The following is a 20,162-nucleotide window of genomic DNA, read 5'->3' on the forward strand; positions in this document are numbered from 1 at the left end:
ATCAAGAGCAGTTACAAGAGCGTGCAGGAAGTTTATTGGTGCGGGTTCAGATCTGCAATTAATCATAAAACCAGGAATTCCCACTTCCTTTTCAGTGAAGAAACATGATCACACCAAGACGGTGACATGATGCAACCAGGAGAAATCCCTCAATTCTCTATAGCTGAGCAAACACCTGGCTCTGGCATGATGTGCGGTAGGTATTTGTGGATGCAGGCTCATTTAAATAGCTGCAGATATATTTGCATATTCAGGACACGTGGTTGTTTGCTTTAGAAAACAATTACATGTAAAATGTTGAATATTCAATTGAGTTAAAAACAACACGTGTCCTGGTGGTGAAGCTGCAAGCAGGTAGTGGGGTGGGAGGGGGGGGTTCCCGTCATAGAGTTGACGTGATGACGTCGAGGGGATTTCCACATCGTGAACCGGCCAATCGTCCAGTGTTTTCAAGTGGGTTTAACACAGAGTCACAGGCTGCTACGATCATCCAGAGCTGCTTCCGCCTCCGAGGAGACTGTATCCGAGCAGAGGGGACGTGAGCAGAAGATTTAACCTAAGAGAGGCGACCATTTGTGGGAAGAAAGCCAACGAACACGACGGCAGAGTTTATGTTTTTTAAAGGACCGATTACATGCGATGAAAGACATGGACATCTTCACTGGCTCATCTGGTAAGTGTACATGTGCGTGTGTGTGCCTGCGTGCGCGCGTGTGTGTGTGTGTGTGGAGAGAGAGAGAGAGAGAGAGGTGACATCATCCTCAGACATGTGATGTGTCAGAGCGGAGAAGCCAACACCCATTCCCCGGGATCAGAGCTCTCCTCCCCGGCTCCTTCTCTCCCCCTGTCCCCGCTCCGCTCCAGCAGTCACATGTTGTGTTCACTGACAGTTTGTTTTCTGTGTTTGTCCTGCAGACCGAGGCCTGTCAGACTTCGGTGAGTTTACACTCTTGTATTTGTTCACGTTTTACATGTGTGAGTCAGCCCTGTGACCTGAGGTGACTCCTGCTGAGAGAGAAGTGAACGATCATCGCTGTTTCTGCTTCCTTACACAACAGCTGCAGAAGTTCAGGCAACAAATCCACAAAATACAAAACACAGTAGCTTCAAAAATGAATTTCATTCTTGCATTTAAAGCTGAAATCACCTTATCCATTCATTACAATTTGACTCGTTGGGTGATCCTCAGGGTGAACCTATAAAATGTCAGAAACCCATTCACCCAAGATGGCAGATTCAGGTTGTAGTTTATTATGATGTGGTTCAAATTACAGCCAAAATATTATATCGATATTAACATTTTCACATCAGCCGATATCGAACGTCTTCATGACAGATGTCACATTATTATTTCTTCTAAGTTTTAAAACAGACCTTTGCTCCTGACTGAAGGCGTTGTGGTTTTTAAACTCTTGTTTATTACTAGAGAAAGACAAACACTTTACAAATACGAGGTAGATCAACGATGTGTGACTCCTCATCACTGTGCTGACACAATGTGTAAGCAACAAATATTTAAAAAAAATTATATTGCTATCGATTAAAATCATTATGCGATCATTATTGTTTTATTGCCCTGCCCTACTTGGAAATATTCAGTCACAGTCAAGTTTAGTATGAGACTAACAGGAAAAACCCTCATGTTCTTAAAATATAACTCATGATTATGTATTGAATAAATTATGTTTGGCTTATTGCTTAATACACTACTGGTTCCTGTTATGATTACTCTGTATGACTACTGCAGCAGGAAGTGTTGGTCACACTTGAATAACAGGCTCCATTTAGAATTCAAATGCATGGAACCATGGCAGCAAGGCTCTTGTTGACTTCACTGGTGGTCTCGACGGAAAGTCACTAAGTTCATCTGCTCGATTTACACCGCGAGATTTTAAGTGCTCGGGTAAACAGAGTGTATCACAGTGTTTCCATTTCATGCCACTTCACACGTCTACTCCACATATCAAAAGGAAATGGCTTCGTTTTAAGAACTTAAGAAATGTAACAGCGTCATCAAGGATAAGATAAAAAACGCCAAATGAATGAACAAATATTAGTTTGAACTGTTTGATGACCCGTCTGATTTAACTGGTGACCCTTTGGTGGGGCCTGACCCCAAGCCTGGGAACCAATGCACTAAACTACAAGAATGAAATAGTTACTTCAAGACAAGCGCTTTAACATTTTGAGTGCTTTTTTGCAACACTTCTTTTAACAAGAGTATTTTAACAGGGCAGTATTGGCACTTTTTGGTATCAGGTCATAGTTTAAACAAGATAATGCTCAACAAAAGGGATTCAAAAGCTAAAATTTAGGTTTGTTATTGAGATCTCGTTAATCCATCTGTAAAAATCCTATAAAAACTCAATTTTGTCTGTTATGATGGTTTATCACTTTTTCTTACTGGTCCATGAATCCTAGTTTATTTCCAAAAGATCTCCTGAAAAGTTTCCTCGAAAGAACCATATGATTTGATTAAAAAAACATTAGAACAAACATGGTTCCTTCTAGGAATTTTTCAGGAAACTCTTAAGGAATAATGGATTACCTGTCGTTATATATCTAGATGTTTAGCCAAACTCATATAATAACATAGAAATTGCTTTTATGTAGACAAAGTTTATTGGGGTTACATGACAAGTGTTTGAAATGATTTTTTTATCATCAGTCATGAAATCTGTATTTGAATAACACTGTTCTCAACCATTGTGATTATACCTTGTTTGATTTCTCATCTGAGGTTCTTTTCATTCAACAATAATATTTATTTTCCTTTAGAGCTCATTGAGGAAATCATCACACAGGATGGTGAGCAGTCAGCTGTCGGCCTCCCTCGACCTTGCCCCCCTCCCGCTGAACTCCCCCCCCAGGTGCTGCGCAGCCAGCCCCTCAGGATGAACCGACAGAGCTCCTCGCTGGCGTCACAGCCGGTGCTGGTGGCCAGAGGCACTGGACACCCGGTAAGTGGGTTCACGATGTCATGCTTGGCTGCATTCTGAACAGTGGCGGTGTATTTGCATAAGTTTTGTCATTTGAGTTGTTGTGTCTGGGCTCGACTAGTTTCATCCTCAGCTGGTGGTTTCCTGATTGTTGGCTTTTGCTACACCCAACAGGAAGGTTTCATTCAGGTGCGGGCGGTGTGTTTTTAAGAAGAGTTGTCCAGTGTGGTTAAAACACAAGACACAGTTCAATACAGAGTGTCTGCAGGTCGGGGAAAGTACTTTATATTTTGAGCAAATAACTGGTGGCAACAAAGTAGTTTTCCAGACCCATGACCTTGAGAAATCTATAATCCTTCATTCATCCATTTATGCCTCTTTTCCGGGTCGTAAATAATTTTGGGCCTTTTCCTCCTCGTTAGTTGACACTGATCAGGTTAAAGATACTAGACTGCTTTCTAATTGTTATTGCTTTAAACTTAGTGGACATTACAAAAACTCAATTCGTTATACAAAATAGTTTTGAACTGTTTGAAATTAACTTTTAAAGTGTTTTGCTTATTTTAGCTTTTGGCTCAAGAATGAATTACAGAGGTCATTTTAATAACTTGATTCCGGTGTTTTCTCCAATGCCGGGTCGGACATGGGCGAGTCCACAAGTCTACGTGCCAATCTGCTGCCATGTCTTTAAAGGGTGATTCCTGGTAGCATAGCGTTAGCCAGAGCTAACTAAACTGTCAGCAGTTTGGTAACATTTCACGCTGGAAAGTCCCACAACTAAAACAGCGACATGTCCCGTAAGCAAGACATCTGTTCCGAGGGGTGACTGTTGCAAATTACATCACTAGCAATAGGCCATGCAGCAATGCTAGCTGTCATCTGTTTTCGGTATCGTCTTATATGTAAAGTCCGGGTAACAGCAACAAGGAAAGATGGTATGGGAACATCTCTATCAATTGATCTGTGCAGTTTTCAATGTTCATGTATCAGTTTTTAAGTCAGTTATATTTTTGTGTATTGCTCTTAAAAACGTAATCACATTACGCTCAGAGGAAGCTTCTGTTTGGATCCCTGCTTTTTGGGGTTTTTCAGAAAGATTAAAAGATTGAACCGCGGCGTGGCGCATGTGCAGCCTACAGATGATTGTGCTCTGTTGTTGTTGTGCCGAGCCGTGCTCAGGCAGCTCAGGCTCTGACTGTAAAGCACGTGGTTTCCAGACAGGAGGGAGGTCAGAGGTGTGGTAATCTGATGAGAAGCTGTAACTGTAGCCTTCACACACATAAACAAACACATGTAACGTAGCCCACCAGCACAACTCTTTACAGGCAAACGATTAGTGCGTGTGTGACTGATACATTTTGAGGACAGTTTGTTACAAAGCTCTTAGTCACTGTGGGCCTGTGAGAAGCTGCCACGCCTCCCAAGCATGCTGCTCTGTGGGAGGAGGCTGAGGGCGGAGAAGAAGGAGCAGGAGTGGCTGGGACGACATGGAAGAACTGTAATCTGACTCCTACTTTCAGTTTGCCCTCCTCCCTGTATACTCGACAAGCCCACCGGGGGTTAGAGGTCGCATTCTTCGCACCGCTCTCCTCCTCCGATTGGTCTGAGTACGTCAGGTTCTCTCTCCCTATTTCCTGTTCGCTGGGTCAGTTTGCCAGGCTTTTGTTTAGCTTCCGTGTTTTTTAAGGAGAACAGGTACGTCCCGATTATCACGCTAACAAAGCAGCACATACATCTGTGGCCTGACAGGAAACAGTGAAACATGATCTCATGCAGAGGCATCATCCAGATCTCTGCAGCGACGCTTTAATGAGCCCCCGGCCGGGTTTCACTGCTGCACGAGTGTGAGAGGAGTCAGCTTCTTCTACGTCTTTGTTCCCTGCAGGTTTGATCTTCATCTTTTGTTAAACCGATGCTAGAACAGATGAGAACTCTGGTGTGTGTGAGATTTAGTTTGTTTTACTCTCAGGCCTCTAGAAGCTCTACAGGAAAGGAATACGTGACTAGTGGGGCAGATGATTTGCAGAGAGAGAAAGTAAAAGTTTGTGTGGGGATGTAAAAAAGTCTGCGGTGTAACGGAAACGAGCACATGGTTTATTCTACGCTCAGATACAAAGCACATGTATGAAGGAAAAGCTCAGTTGTGCTGCTTCACTGCAGAAAGCTTCTCCTACACTCTGATCTGATACGATGGACGACAGACATCTGCTTTCTGTGACTGATCTGTTTCTCTGTTTGTAAGTTTTCTATTTGTGTGGGGAAGCCTGTAGGAGGTACTCAGTTTTAATATTGTCAACATTATCAGCAATAGTGTTATCGGCTCCAACTTATATATGCACCATTTTACCATTGTGGCTGGTTTCAACTACTTCATATGTAGTTTAGTAGTTTCCAGCCTATTGCCCGGGTTGTGAGATGATTAATGGGAAAGTAAAGAAAAAAGTTTATGAAATATTGGATTATTTATCTCTTTGGGCCTCAAGGAGATGTTAACAGGACTGATTTCACTTTGGTTGAACTTAATTCAAACAGATATGGATTATTGGAGACGATGCTGATGGTGATATTAGGAAAAAGGAAATCAAACGTCCAAATAATCCCAAACCAAAATTATATTAAGATAAAGAAAAAGAAAAGCAGGAAATCTTACTTCATTAGACGCTGAAACCTGCATTTAGATTTTTTCGTTAAAAATGACAAACAATTTATATTTTACCAACAATTTTTCTGTTGATTAATCAATTCATTGTCTTAGCTCTAAACAACTTGTACATTGAACATAAACTTCAGCTGTTCTTAATCAAACTGATGATATTTCTGGCAGAATTGAGAGCTCAGTATCTCTGTGGTGAATGTCTCTCTTCTTAATTGTGTCGGTTCTTGGTCTTAAACTTTTATTGAGTTTTATCTGTTGTTGTGTTTGTTTCCCCAGCCGACCTGCCCCTTCCCTCAGTCCCTGCTGCGGCTGAACAATCCCAGTGGGATGGCTTCAGCTCCTCCCTCCCGGCCCGTCACCTCTCCGGCCTGCTCCTCTCGCCAATGTCACGCCAAGAACCAGGACGACACCGACATGCTGGACCGGATCCTGGAGAAGCCCAGGCTGGTGGTGGTGGAGGAGCCCAAGGACAGAGGCATGAGGTTCCGGTACGAGTGTGAAGGACGCTCGGCCGGCAGCATCCTGGGGGTGTCCAGCACCGAGACCAACAAGACTCAGCCTGCGATTGAGGTACAGTCACCCTCGAGTACATCTCTCTTTATGCTGCGTTAAATGTGGTTATGGTTTTTGACCCTAAAGGGGATTCACTGGCTCTGAGGGAGTTGCTGGTTTCACCCACAGAAGATTTTGTTTGGTGTGTACACTTACACCCCCCCTGCTGCTCCACTGTGCAGACAGTGACGTTGGGTGGAGCTGAAGGGATGTGGGTTGATGTAGTGAATTAGAAAGTCCCCAGGAATCCCACCTGAAATGTGGCCAACGAGTGGCAGTTTATACTCTGCCATTACACTAACAACCCCCCCCCCTACACATGTAACTCCTTAGACCTTGTGTGGGGGTTTTAACGGCTGAAATTTCAGAAATTGGTTCATCTGAAATTCACCTTTTTGAAATTGAAAATTTAGGGTTATGTGGCAGGTTACATTTTTTTTCTTTGCATTTTTCCATTTTATTTAAAAAAAATCCCAAGAAGTGGTTATTATCTACAGGATAGACAGAAACATGTTTCCTAACGGGTCAGTGCTAACACACAGGAGCAAAGAGGGGGAACCTAAAAAGTGTGAGAGCATTTAATCTGCACAAATACACACACTTATTATGACAAAGAATAAAAAGGGCTTTGGAAAGTTGACGTCAATTTTCAAAGCTGAATTGTCAAATTGTGTTCTTTTCTGCTCTTCTCTGCCAAAAGTGACAGTTGAATGAAATATATTTAGGTTTCACACCAGTTCATTTGAAATTTCCATACATTTTTTTCCACAACCTTTTATAATATTATAGGTGAAATTAATTAAGGAGATTGATTGACGATTTTTTATCTCTTTCTTTAATATTGCGAGAAACCTGAACATCATATAAAAAGATTTGTCTGAACCACATTTCTTTATACTTTCTCTCTTTTATTTCCCGTCTTATTCCCTCTTTCAGATCCAGGGTCCCGTTGAATACATAAAGAGGGTCACAGTCACCGTTTCCCTGGTGACCAAAGACCTCCCTCACCGGCCTCACCCCCACTGCCTTGTGGGTAAAGACTGCCCGATTGGTTCAGGGATCTGTGAGGTCTCGTTGAACCCTCACAGCAGCCGGAGACACAGGTGAACATCCATCTCATGTTTATCTTTCTCCCAGAGTGTCAAATCTGTTTTTCTCTTTACATCGTGTCTCTTCGCCCTAAATCGCAGCAGATAAAAAGTCCTCACACAATGTGTTTAAATTTGATGACGCAGCTTTGCCAACCTCGGTATCCAGTGTGTGAGGAGGAGAGAACTCGACTCCTCACTTCAGAAAAGAAGAAGCCAAAATATCGACCCCTTTCAAAGTGAGTGGGACTTTACACCGAAGCCTCCGACCACAAACAGTTTCTTTTATGACTCAGTGATAAACTTCACTGTGACTCATCGTATCTGTCTGGTGCGTCTTCTCCTCCCTCAGCTGGGGACACAAAGGGGATCGAAGACCTGGACATGAACGCCGTGCGTCTGTGTTTCCAGTGTGAGCTCGAGTGGCAGGACGGCAGGAAGGACAGTCTCAACCCTGTGGTGTCAACTACAATCTATGACAAGAGTGAGACAACGCCAGACACACAAACACTTATTCACCACAGTTTAACTAGCGGAGCCAAAACAGTTCTCCCTGAATTCTAAGCATTGTTTTTATTTTTTTATTTCACAGAGGCCACGACTACATCCCAGCTGAAGATCACCTTTTTGAACCTGTACAGAGGCTCCTGCACGGGAAAGACTGAGATCTACATGTTGTGTGACAAAGTGCAGAAAGGTGAGAGGAATTGTTATTTTTAATTGTGTCCTATAAATGTATCATTAAATGAAACTGTCAGACAAAATATGCTCAAATTACATAAAAAAATACATTATAAGTAGTAAAAATACTGACTTTGACAGACTAGATTACATAATCTTATAAAACATAATTTAAAATAATGAAATGGCTTTTTGTGCTGCCGCGCTGGCGACATTATGTTTTCGGGTTGTCCATCCGTCCATCCGTCCCGTTCTTGTCAACACAATTTCTTAAAGGACGCCGTGAGATAATCTCTTCAAATTAGGATCAAACTGATGACTGATGATTCAAGTTTTGACCAGTTGACACTTTGCATTCAAAGATTTATTGATTTGATTTTAGAGTCAAAGATCAAAGGTCACGTGACCTTTGTATGAGTCTGGAAAAAAACGATGTAGACGTGAACTGCACTGGATGATGGAGGCATAGGTAATTGTAGTTTTACTGGAAAATTAAATAAAATATTTATAACCTGAAAAATGATGTGTCCTCAGATGACATTGAGATCATATTCCGGCGCGGTTCGTGGAAGGCGAATGGGGAGTTCGCCCAGACAGACGTGCACCGGCAGATCGCTATTGTGTTCAAGACGCCACCGTACCAGGACCAGAACCTCACGGAGGAGGTGGAGGTCAGCGTCTCACTGCGTCGCATCTCAGACCAGATGGAGAGCGAGTCAGTGACCTTCACGTACCTGCCACACAACCCAGGTCAGTCAGAGGGAAAAACACTGACCTGTCTGTTCTTTGGGATTGCTCTACGCTCTAACTCGCTGTGTCGGCTTTACGATTTTAATGTAAATGTTATGAATTAGATGCAGCGGTTAATTTAAGTCACCAAACTGTTTTTCCATTTCAGATCCATATGAGGTGAAGAGGAAGTGCAGAATAAAGTCAGACATCAGTTTCAGAGAGAAGACGTGTTTAACAGGTGAGTTCTTTCTTGTCTTCTGAAATTTAATTCAGAAAGGTGGTTAAATAAACCTTATTTGAGCAGAAGATTTAAATAATATCAAGATTCAAATAAGGAGAATCATGTCCCTCTACCTCCTAACTGCCAGTTGCTTGTATTTCTCACAGGTATTTATTTTCTCTGTAACCCAATCTGTTTCTTCTCCTGCAGCAGAGTGTGCACCTGCGGCAGAGCAGCCCTTCCACTTCCCGCAGCCTCACACCACGATGCCTCCAGACAAGTGGCCTTGTGCCGGCCAGCCTGCAGCGGCTGCTGTCGGGCCGGTGTGTTACAACGCGCCCCAGGACTCAAACAACTGCACAGATGAGGCGACCTTTTTTAATCAGTTGCTAGAAATGCCTGCATTATGGGAAATGATTGACTTTGAGTCGGATCCCGACGGCAACTCCACATTTACCAACATGGACGTGAACTTTAACCAGAACTTTGGCTCGCACACTCAGGACTTTTCCCAGTACAGTGACCTGCAGTTCAACATGCTGGTCAATGAGAACCAGTGTGTGCCGTCAGAGCCACAGGACGGACTCAGTGCCAGCGAGGTTCAGGTGAAGAAAGAAGAGGCGCTATGAGGCGGGGACCATGTCGCGTCATCAATGTAATCTGTGCCCCTTTTTTAAAGGACAAGTTGTTTTTGGGCAACTGTGCTGATTCTCTTTCCTGCCAAGAGTAGAGGTACACAGTTAGCTTAGCTTAGCATAAAGTGAAGGCAATGTGAAAACGCCAGCCATGCTCTGTTCGAATCGGCACCGATAAAGCTCTTTAATGAAGACGTAACGCTGCAAGAAATTAAGTAAAAGCACTTCTCAAAAGGAAAACCTATATCTTTAACCTTTCTAGATTTAGAGAATAGACTGTAAATAAAGATGGACGACGCATCCCCACCTCATCCCACTATCCAGAAATGAAGCCAAAATATCCCATATAGGAACGGTGCCATCTTGCTCAGTAGTGATTGGGTAACAGAGCCGCAGTAACAACATCCCAAGTCAAAAGTCAGACTACAACTAAATTACAATGGTTTCAGACTACGCCGTTATCAAACTAAATTTATTTCTGCCCACACTAGTGTTTGACTTTGGATTAGTTTGAATCCCTTTCCATACTAACACGGCTTAGAACCCATATCACTTGACCACTAATGTATACTGGGCATGCACGGGCCAATGTAAGCAGGAACTATCGCAAATTGTTGAATAATAGCTAGTCTCCCACAGATGCACACACACTTTATCATTGCGAAATGCAGAATTCAACCTCACAACAGCTGTTAGCTAAGAGACCAGGGTCAGCAACTACCTAAAATGACAGAAACCATTTATGATTAAAATATTTCTGCACTTAGGCTTTTTAGATGTCGCATCCACTAGCTATGGGCGGAGGCGGGGTTTAAGACTCTACAGCAGCCAGCCACCAAATGGTGATCAAGACGTCAAGTTGTCCAGCGTTATAAACAGCCTGTGAGTTAGAGCCAGAATAGTTGATGTGGTCCAAATCCAAGATGGAGTCCATTGCCTGACTTGCTGCAGCTGCGTAACACTGTTATGTGTCTGGAGGGTAAATTTAGTTTCAACTCAATCTCCCCCTATCCCTCCATCTTTATCGTTCCCTGAGAGCCTCGCTGGTCAAGGCTTTAATGATCAGGAGCAGCTTAACATTCTTGAATAGTTGTCGATAAATGCTGCTACCATTGAAGTAAGAGATTCTCACAGTACGAGTGGAGCTGAAAAAGAGAACTACCAAATTTCCCTCTTAAAAAAAACTGTTGAGATATATTTGGTGAGATCAGTTATTTTTAACCGAACACAAGCCGACATCTTTCCAGATGTTTGAAAGGTTTTTATTTTATCTTTACTTTTTTTTTTATTTGACTATTTATTTGATAGGGACAGTTAATTAGCATGAGCAAAATGGTTCATACGTACCAGAGTTAAAAACGTATTTTCATCTACAGTTCCCGGCAGGTGGAAGTTAAAATGAAAACAAACAGACAACAAACTTGCATATATATATATATATATATATATATATATATATATATAAATATATACATGCTGAGGCAAATTCCACAATATACAACAGTTTGTAGAATAGAGGTTAAGATGGTGAATGTCCCTTGTACGTTTGAAGGTTTTCTGCACAAATAAAGTTAACAACTACCAGCGGATGTTAGGGACATAACTTCAGTTGTGCACCTCAGCGTCAACAAGTGTTTTGGCCTTGTAATGAACTTGAGGGTTGACGCTGAGGCTAAAGGTAAATGGGAATGGCTACTGGCTTGTATGGCAGCAATATGAAAGCCATGTGGCCGCTCAGTAGATCACACATTATTACGTAACACCGTAAAGTCTTTTTTAATTAGACAGAGAAGGGAATTAGATTAGCAATAACAAGACTAGTCCAGATGATGACATATTTGACTGTTGTAACAGTTGTTTACAGAATTGGAAAATTCTAACAACACACGTCTGAAGTTCTTCACAATATTCTTGTGTTTTTAAACATGTAATCCTCTTAAGAGAAACACTAGAAACCAGTCCTTGTTTTCATAGTTCTGTCTGTGCTGTATCATCTTACTCTGCAGTTTCACTCTCGTGCTATTTCTAAGTTCCACTCGCACCTTGTCTTGTGTCCAACTCCGCCCCCTCTCGCTGTAGCACTTCATTGTAAATATCTCAAAGAAAAAATTAAATGTTAACGTGTTATTTCTGTCGTGTCATTACTTCCTCAGAAACTGACGACTGCTCTTGTGATGATTTTATTTTTAGACTTTCTCGAGTGTGACCTGTCTTCCCGTTAACGCCCACACACATTCCTAACCTGCACGTTCACTTGTAAAGACAAGGATTCATAGAAACAACAACAATGTGAAGTAGGAGGTTTTGTCCCTTTAACATTTAAATGTCAGCGGCGTCACCGGAGAAACGCTCGGGATAAGAAGTGCCCTTTGTTTATGGTGTTTGGAAACCTTGGTCTGTCTGGTCGCAGCTTTTTAACTTGATCCATTTTTGTTCTCAAAATAGTTCCCGTCACATTTGACACTAATCCAGTCTGAAAGAAAAAAATTCTCATTTCTCCTTTTCATTGTGTGGTCTCTGCTGAATCACCCGGCCTTTGTTGAGGCCAAACGTTTAGGGAAATTTGTAAGCTTAGCATGTAGAATTTTACAGATTGAGACATATTGGAAAATGAGCCCCGCCATTTTAAGAACCTTAATTTTAAAATGGCAATTTTTTCCTTTGACCTTCTTTCAAATCAGCAAACTTTGAGCATAGTAAAGCAAATATATTGAACAAAAATACATTTATTTGATCTTTCGTTATTTAATTCAGATGAATAATCAGTGGTGGAGGAGGTACTCAAACATTGTTCTTAAAGGTTCATTGTGTAGAATTTAGTGACAATAATAACAGCTGAGGTAGATTTAGGTGTGCCAAAAACAGGAAACACAGTACATTCCACCAAAGTTATAAATACAAACTATAATTAATAAAGCTATGATGTGCAATTACATATTAATGAAGGGGAAATCCACTGACTAGTCCTCAAGCTTGTTACATGTTCTAATTATAGCAGTAAACAAAGGTAGATGTGCGTCACAACAGTGGTGACGTAGTAGAAGGGTAGTTATATTTGATTGTTCTCATATTGGGAGTGTTGAACAGAGCAGGTTTTACCTCTTCTGGCTCCGCCCGCCCTGTTGGTTGACCTAAACCCAGATGGCTCATATTATTAGTGGGAAAGTCCACACTGGGCTGCTTTCCAAGGCCCTCGAGCTTTAAACACACGCACACACACTTCCTGTGAAGTGGTACCATTACACCCGGCTTGCTCAGTCCTGCTCAGACCTGTTCGAACTTGTCGCCACTATCATGTTTACCACAGTCTTTGCTAAAGACTGACGATTAGCTAATAAATCAAGACTCCTCAAGTCTGTGTTTGTGTCAGTGTAAATCAACCCTTAATTATTAATTGAATTCAATGTATTAGATCATAAAAACTATATTTGGTCGGGTCAGAAGTAGCTGCAGCCGTGATTTCACCTCTTTCTGATTCCTCCCCCCTGAAATCACAAATAATTTTGAAATGTGACAGACAAAGCTCACACTCTATTCAAAGTGGTGGATGGAGATTTCACATGAATTAATTGGATTTCATACCAACTCCTTGAACTTTGTATTTTCAATTTTTGTCTCCTTGTGTTTAGTCAGCATGTCTACTTATTTATTTCTTTGACCGACGGTCTTCTTTGCTGCGGTAAATCTCCCCATTGTGGGACTAATAAAGGCTTATCATATCTTATCATATCTTAAAAAAAAATGAGCCTGATTATCATGACGTTTTAAGCCTCATTTAACTAAGTGGCGTGACCTTGAACCAGTCAAATGTTCTTTTTCCAAAACACGAAAAGATTTGTGGTTTTAATTTGGACAACATGGAAACATGTGCACCAAACAAAGGGTAATTCCAAACTGCGGTTTCATATATGTAAGGTGTGACTTTTTCTTCTCACAGTTGCCTGGAATCATTTTTTCTCTGTTGCAAAACTACAACACCCACGGGAGTCCCCGGCCCGGTGAGGACTCCACAGTGAACCACAATAGCATTCTGTAACCACAACGGCAAAACACCAATACAACTGACAGTGATCAGATAGGAAGTGAAGAAAGTGAAACCAGGCGAGAAACGTTTCTTCTCTGCTTCTTTCCTTCCTCTACTCATTGACTCCAACAGCATGTGAGGGTCTTTGCCGTATTAGGGCAGAAGCATGATTTTATTTCACCACTGTTTCTTTGGATTGTTGTTCTATTCATCAACTCTAAGAGAAATTAACATTATTTTCAAAGCTTGTGGTGATGTAACACATCCAGCAGACTTTTGGAAGTCAACACATGACTTCTCGTGGCTTAAAATTTGTGTCTCTTTAATTTTAAGTTATTTTGTTGTTACTTGATGTTAATGTAGCTGACTCCATCATCTTATCTCTTAAATCATTTTTTACATTCTTTTCATTTTAATCACTTTAGCACCATCTGGTGGATATCACAGAAATACAGTGCCTTGCATAAGTATTCACCCCCCTTGGACTTTTTCCCATTATGTACTGTTACTAACTGGAATTCAAATAGACTTAAATAAACTTTTTCCCGTTTGATCAACAAAACATGCATAGTACTTTGGAGGTGCAAAATAAATTTTATTGTGACACAAACAATAATGAGAACAAAAAAGTTGACATCTGTTGGGTGCATAAGTATTCACCCCCCTGTGTCAATACTTGGTAGAACCCCCTTTCGCTGCAATTACAGCTGCAAGTCTTTTGGGGTATGTCTCTACCAGCTTTGCACATCTAGAGATGGAAAGGTTTGTCCATTCTTCTTGGCAAAAAAGATGAAGCTCAGTCAGATTGGATGGAGACCGTCTGTGAACCGCAATCTTCAAGTCTTGCCATAGATTCTCTATTGGATTGAGGTCTGGGCTTTGACTGGGCCATTTTAAGACATTAACATTCTTTAATCCAAACCATTCCTTTGTAGCTCTGGCTGTATGTTTAGGGTCATTGTCCTGCTGGAAGATGAACCTCCGCCCCAGTCTCAAGTCTTTTGCAGACTGCATCAGATTTTCTTCAAGGATTTCCCTGTATTTGGCTCCATCCATCTTTCCCTCTATTCTGACCAGTTTCCCTGTACCTGCTGAAGAGAAGCATCCCCACAGCATGATGCTACCACCACCATGTTTCACTGTTGGGATGGTGTGCTCAGGGTGATGGGCAGTGTTGGGTTTTCGCCACACATAGCGTTTTGCATTGAGGCCAAAAAGTTCAATTTTGGTCTCATCTGACCAGAGCACCTTCTTCCACATGTTTGCTGTGTCTCCCACATGGCTTCTGGCAAACTCCAAACGGGATTTTTTATGGATCCCTTTCAACAATGGCTTTCTTCTTGCCACTCTTCCATAAAGGCCAGATTTGTGGAGTAGACGACTAGTAGTTGTCCTGTGGACAGATTCTCCCCCCTCAGCTGTGGATCTCTGCAACTCCTCCAGAGTAACCATGGGCGTCCTGGTTGCTTCTCTGATTAATTTTCTCCTTGTCCGACTCTTCAGTTTGGGTGGACGGCCTCCTCTTGGTAGGTTTGCGGTTGTGCCATATTCTTTCCATTTTCTTATGATGGATTTTATGGTGCTCAGAGAGATGTTCAAAGCTCTGGATATTTTTTTATAACCTAACCCTGCTTCATATTTCTCCACAACTTTATCCCTGACCTGTTTGGTGAGCTCCTTGGTCTTCATGATGCTGTTTGTTCAGTAATGATCTCCAACAAACTCTGAGTCTGTCACAGAACAGGTGTATTTATACTGAGATTAAATTGCAGACAGGTGGACCCTATTTACTAATTATGTGACTTGCAAATGTGACTTGTGAATGCAATTGGTCGCACCAGATCTTTGTTAGAGGTTTCACAGTAAAGGGGGTGAATACATATGCACTCAACACTTTTCAGATTTTTATTTGTAAATAATTGTGAAATCCATGTAATATTTCCCCCCACTTCCAAATGATGCACTATTTTGTGTTGGTCCATTACATAAACTCACGATGAAATAAATTTTAATCTGTGGTTATACCATGACAAAATGTAGAAAAGTCCAAAGGGGGTGAATACTTATGCAAGGCACTGTATTTACATATAGCCTTGTGACTTATACGTATACAGTTATTTTTATCGCAGTTGCTTTAAACTTGCAATGTACAGTATGTACATGTCACCGTCCTCAAAACAATTTCTGCTGTTATGTAGTTTTAAATGATCACTAAAAGGTCACTCTTCTCTAACCCAGAGACAAGATTGGAGATATATTTTTGTTGCATACATTTTCATTTAAGATCAGTTTTTAGTAAATATTATGATGTAATGAGACCTAATAGATAATATATGTTGTGGCCAGAGGGCTCACAATGGTTTCAGTGGAGGTTCAAAAAATTGAAGTAAAAAGAAAATACTGCCTTAGTTATCACAAGGAGATCACATAGAAAAGCCTAAATGTGTGTGATTAGCTTACAGAGAAAGCTCGGATGTACAGTTGTTTCTGACTTGGACAGATCTTTTTATGTATTTGATACCGTCTGAACAGATTCTTTAACGTAAAAACGTGGTTGAATGTCTTTACAAAAAACACAACTTTATTAAAGGTTCCAAAACTCAATTACATTTTGACTGTTTGGGTGAAAACCTGGTCAGATAATATCTCCTTGTGACCGCTCTTTTGCTTGATGGAGAATATTTGGTATGCAAATCCCTATTTTACCATTAAAAAGCAGCCATTGATAGTTTAATGACAGCAGTGTCAGGGATCACAAAATCTGCGTTAAAGGGAACCCGCCACCTAAAACTTGTGAGAAAAGGGCTAAAAAGCAGGAGCTCAGCGGGCTGGAGTTGTGATGGCTTTCCACAGGTGTATTTATACTGAGATTAAATTGCAGACAGGTGGACCCTATTTACTAATTATGTGACTTGCAAATGTGACTTGTGAATGCAATTGGTCGCACCAGATCTTTGTTAGGGGTTTCACAGTAAAGGGGGTGAATACATATGCACTCAACACTTTTCAGATTTTTATTTGTAAATAATTGTGAAATCCATGTAATATTTCCCCCCACTTCCAAATGATGCACTATTTTGTGTTGGTCCATTACATAAACTCACGATGAAATAAATTTTAATCTGTGGTTATACCATGACAAAATGTAGAAAAGTCCAAAGGGGGTGAATACTTATGCAAGGCACTGTAAGACCTTACTTCATAGCCTCTCTATGGTGGTAAGACATGTTCAGCTTGTACTATTCACAATGTGCTATTGTAAAAGTACTATATTACACTTAAATACTGTTAGCACACTTTTAAGTACTCATGCATGGAAATGCTCTTGTCATATATGCATACTGTATATATTATTATATTATTGCTGATGTGTCAAAATATTACTTACAGATTAAGTATTTGTCTGTTAAATGCCACATTATCCAGGGGATTAGATTATTTTAGCATTAAGGCTGGAAACACTGAGCCAACACAGATTTTCAGAGTAAAACCTTTCTGTGAAACATATTTAAATCTATAGATTATACAACATGATATAACATGCTAATTCGTGAGCTTCAGATGGGCTGGGTGGCAGATTTTTATTAGCGTTGGACAGTCGGGTTAGCTTTATTTCCAGTCATTATGCTAAGCTAAGCTAACGAGCTGCTTGCCCCAGCTTCATATTAGCCTTGCAAACTTCAATTGATCAGGGCCCTTAGCCAAAATATCAAAGTACTATTGTTTTGTTTACATCTCAACTCAGGCAATAATAATAATACAATCAGTGAAGTTTTTTAACAATTATTGGAGAACAGAGGAGCAGAAACAAGTTTTAAGAAAACAGGGAATATATTTATTTTTTCCATCTCCCATACAAGTATCTTTATCTCATCTGGTCCGGGAGTATTTACACTGGTTGTGGCTGTTCTCTTTACTCCTGAATGTCTCACTTATGGGTCTTAAATGCAAGTGGAAAAGGAGATCTGAAACAATAAATAAGCTTTAGTCCAAGGTGGCTGCATTCTTTGAGTTGCTCCGAACTGAAACATCAGGAAGACGTCCAGGTCTCCACTCGGAAGGAATAACCATGCGACTCCAAATCCCGCTGCCATCTCGTGAAGCTTGACAGTACAACCTGCTTAAATGTTTCCGTCTGGAGAGCTGCTCCTGTCGTGGTCAGACGGTTGCGGTCGTCACTTCTTCTCTATGACGAGCGGCTCTGAGAGATGTTGGAGGCGCAGCTTCTCCACCAGCTCGTCCACACAGGCCTTAAAAAGAGGCTCGGGCTCCTTGACGACAAGAGTCAGAACAAAATTGGATCAGAACCATTAACGATGTAAATGTTGTTATGTAAACAAAATTAAGCATTTCAGCCATTCAGACTTTTTCGAGCTTTCTTTAGTGGTCTGATTACAGTGGGATAAAGAAGCACCTCATTTATCAAGGAGAAGGTCAGAAGAGTCAGAAATTAAGCCAAATACACTGTTTGTCTCCGATCTATAATAAATGCAACAGTTTTTGCTCAACTACTTTTTCTATCTTTTTATTTCATATAAATATTGTGGACTGCCACAGCAATTAGCTCAGCTGCTTTGATTCTAGAGCCTGATATCTAGGTTTGAAGACTTTGTTACCTTGTGATCCAGCTGCCTCTGTTTCTCCACAGCCTCCTCCAGACTCAGACCCACCCACTCCACCTCCTCCTCTGGCATCTCAAACTGCTGCTCAGACAGAATTACATAAAAAAAACGTAAATGTTAATTATTAATTCTGGGACATAAACCACATACAAGTTGATTAAAACACATCCGACTGACCTTGTATTTACTGTAAACCTTCTCTCTTTTGACAGGGTCATTGGGGTAAAGCTCTGTGTTTCTGCGCACCAGGCGAAGCAACATTGCTCTCTTCAGGTTCATTCCCACTTTGGAGTTCAGGTCTTCCTTTGGTGTCTAAAAGGAGACAGACATAAGAGTCACATAAAAAGCTTGACAAAAAATGTGAATTATTATTTTATTCAGAGGTACCGTTCTCTTACTCTGAGAATATAAAAGTCCAGGCCATAGGCAGCATCTATGAGGTTTAGAGTGCGAGGTGTGACGGTGATGGTGAATGTGTGATCCAGGATTTCGCTGTACAACTCTCTTTTGAACAGCTGTGGTTTCCAGGTTTTCTTCAGACGATTGGACATCTACAGGAAGAGATGATTCAGAGAAGTAAATTCAGTGTTATGATTTCATGTCTGCAGCTTCAAGTGTCAAATAACTGCAGCTTTGTGCAGGAAATAAAAGATAAAGTCTTCTCACTTCTCGTTTTCGATCAAGATAATAACTATAATTTGTGACTGAAAAAGAAAAAATATTTTCTTTTTGAGAAGGTTTAATGTTGATTAAACCACCGATTATTTCCTTGATTAGTTGATTATAATTTTCTCTATAGATAGTCTGAAATTAGGAAAATAAAATGTTAAATTCGGGATATAATTTACCAAAAGCAGTCAGAAATTCAGTGAACTATTATATATGACAAAGAAAAGCATCACATCTCACTTTGTCATTGTTGGCGTATCTGAAGCCACTTATCCAGCCCTCCCCTCCCCACAGGCCGTCCTGGGCTTCTGGGGGGTAGTAGATGGGGATTGGGACGTCCTGCACCCGTTCCTTGTGACCAGTGACTGGGTTGGCTCGGTACTGAACTCCCAGCGGTTTGAAGTGGACAGGGGTGGGCTCCTTCTTCTCCAGGGACTTAAGGTAGTGTTTAGGGAGACGAGCGTAGATGCCCTGCGTCATTTTCAGAGCCTCCCACATTTTGGGGGGGTATTTATGAAGCGGCATGACGGGCTCTTTTAAAATAAATCCTGGAAGACACAAGAAGGAGAGGATGAAATGAATGTCACTTACTTAGAAGTTGTAAACTATAATCAGGTGCTGGCCAAATGTAGGCGATGCAAAACACCAAGATCAAAACTTTGCTCCAGATTATTTTGAAATTAATTTAAACACCGTCTGTTAATGGTAAATCAGGCAACAACCACGGAAACTTAAATCAGACTTTGTTTATGTTACCAAACTTCGTACAGTAGACAAGATAATTGTGCTTATCTAAATTCTCATTTGAATAGGCTCATGTGTAAAGCAATATTTCTGGTCACTATCTTAGATACAGTGAGAAACCGCAAACTTTTCATGCACTATTTTACCTGGGATGGTGAAAAGGTTGTCAGAAGCCAATCTTTGTATTTGTGAATCCTGTGTTATGTGTTGTGGCCAAACTTTTAAATAAACGATTAAGCTGCAGATTAATAGTCTCGGTCTGGTGGTCGCTTTGTCTTAATAGTATTTATATTAATAATTCACAGAAACTCACAGGAGAGCAACTTCCATGTTAGCAAGATGCTAACGGGCACAGGCCACCAACACAGATGTGACTGAGTCTATTTAACCAAACAGTGTCTCTGCGAGTCTGATAGAACATGAAGGGATGATTCAGAAGGTCGGTCTTACCTGGTGATGAGAAAACAGAAACATACACTAAACACAACACACGTTTTTAGCCCTGGTTATCCCACAAGGACACAACATGAGAGTTCCGGTCCTCACCGATGGGCACGTCTTCAACAACGAGGGACGTGATTGGATGTCAGACCGGCTACT

General features: G+C 41.1%; 2 protein-coding genes across 5 annotated transcripts; one reads left to right on the forward strand and one right to left on the reverse strand.

The window, feature by feature from the left end:
• The first annotated feature begins 441 nt into the window (after positions 1–441).
• relb (v-rel avian reticuloendotheliosis viral oncogene homolog B) lies at positions 442–11,630 on the forward strand. Of its 4 annotated transcripts, none has more exons than XM_053422979.1 (11): positions 442–673; positions 916–936; positions 2,779–2,960; positions 5,872–6,165; positions 7,084–7,250; positions 7,383–7,474; positions 7,588–7,719; positions 7,828–7,932; positions 8,451–8,666; positions 8,815–8,886; positions 9,079–11,630. In XM_053422979.1, exons 1-11 carry the CDS (start codon positions 640–642, stop codon positions 9,495–9,497), a joined length of 1,734 nt encoding a protein of 577 aa, XP_053278954.1. In that variant the 5' UTR covers positions 442–639; the 3' UTR covers positions 9,498–11,630. The 4 variants fall into 4 exon arrangements, with proteins under 4 accessions (XP_053278954.1, XP_053278955.1, XP_053278957.1 ...); XM_053422980.1 differs by having other exon boundaries at positions 9,082–11,630; XM_053422982.1 differs by lacking the exons at positions 442–673; positions 916–936; positions 2,779–2,960 and adding exons at positions 4,064–4,634; positions 4,716–4,824.
• A 5,709-nt stretch (positions 11,631–17,339) lies between these two features.
• Positions 17,340–20,146, reverse strand: mrpl28 (mitochondrial ribosomal protein L28). Its single transcript, XM_053422608.1, has 6 exons — positions 20,013–20,146; positions 19,059–19,366; positions 18,548–18,700; positions 18,327–18,461; positions 18,144–18,230; positions 17,340–17,798 (listed from the first exon to the last, which is right to left on the reverse strand). Exons 2-6 carry the CDS (start codon positions 19,341–19,343, stop codon positions 17,703–17,705), a joined length of 756 nt encoding a protein of 251 aa, XP_053278583.1. The 5' UTR covers positions 19,344–19,366; positions 20,013–20,146; the 3' UTR covers positions 17,340–17,702.
• Positions 20,147–20,162: the final 16 nt, after the last annotated feature.

This window comes from Pleuronectes platessa, chromosome 5 (assembly GCF_947347685.1).
Source record: "Pleuronectes platessa chromosome 5, fPlePla1.1, whole genome shotgun sequence".
NCBI lineage: Eukaryota > Metazoa > Chordata > Actinopteri > Pleuronectiformes > Pleuronectidae > Pleuronectes > Pleuronectes platessa.

Coding starts and splice junctions, on each gene's coding strand:
- mrpl28 (XM_053422608.1), bottom strand. CDS start 19,343: ATGCCGCTTCATAAATACCCCCCCAAAATGTGGGAGGCTCTGAAAATG. Junction 18,462..18,547: donor TGGACTTTTATATTCTCAGA/GTAAGAGAACGG, acceptor GTCTCCTTTTAG/ACACCAAAGGAAGACCTGAA. Junction 17,799..18,143: donor AGAGGCAGCTGGATCACAAG/GTAACAAAGTCT, acceptor CTTGTCGTCAAG/GAGCCCGAGCCTCTTTTTAA.
- relb (XM_053422979.1), top strand. CDS start 640: ATGAAAGACATGGACATCTTCACTGGCTCATCTG. Junction 6,166..7,083: donor AGACTCAGCCTGCGATTGAG/GTACAGTCACCC, acceptor TCCCTCTTTCAG/ATCCAGGGTCCCGTTGAATA. Junction 7,933..8,450: donor GTGTGACAAAGTGCAGAAAG/GTGAGAGGAATT, acceptor ATGTGTCCTCAG/ATGACATTGAGATCATATTC.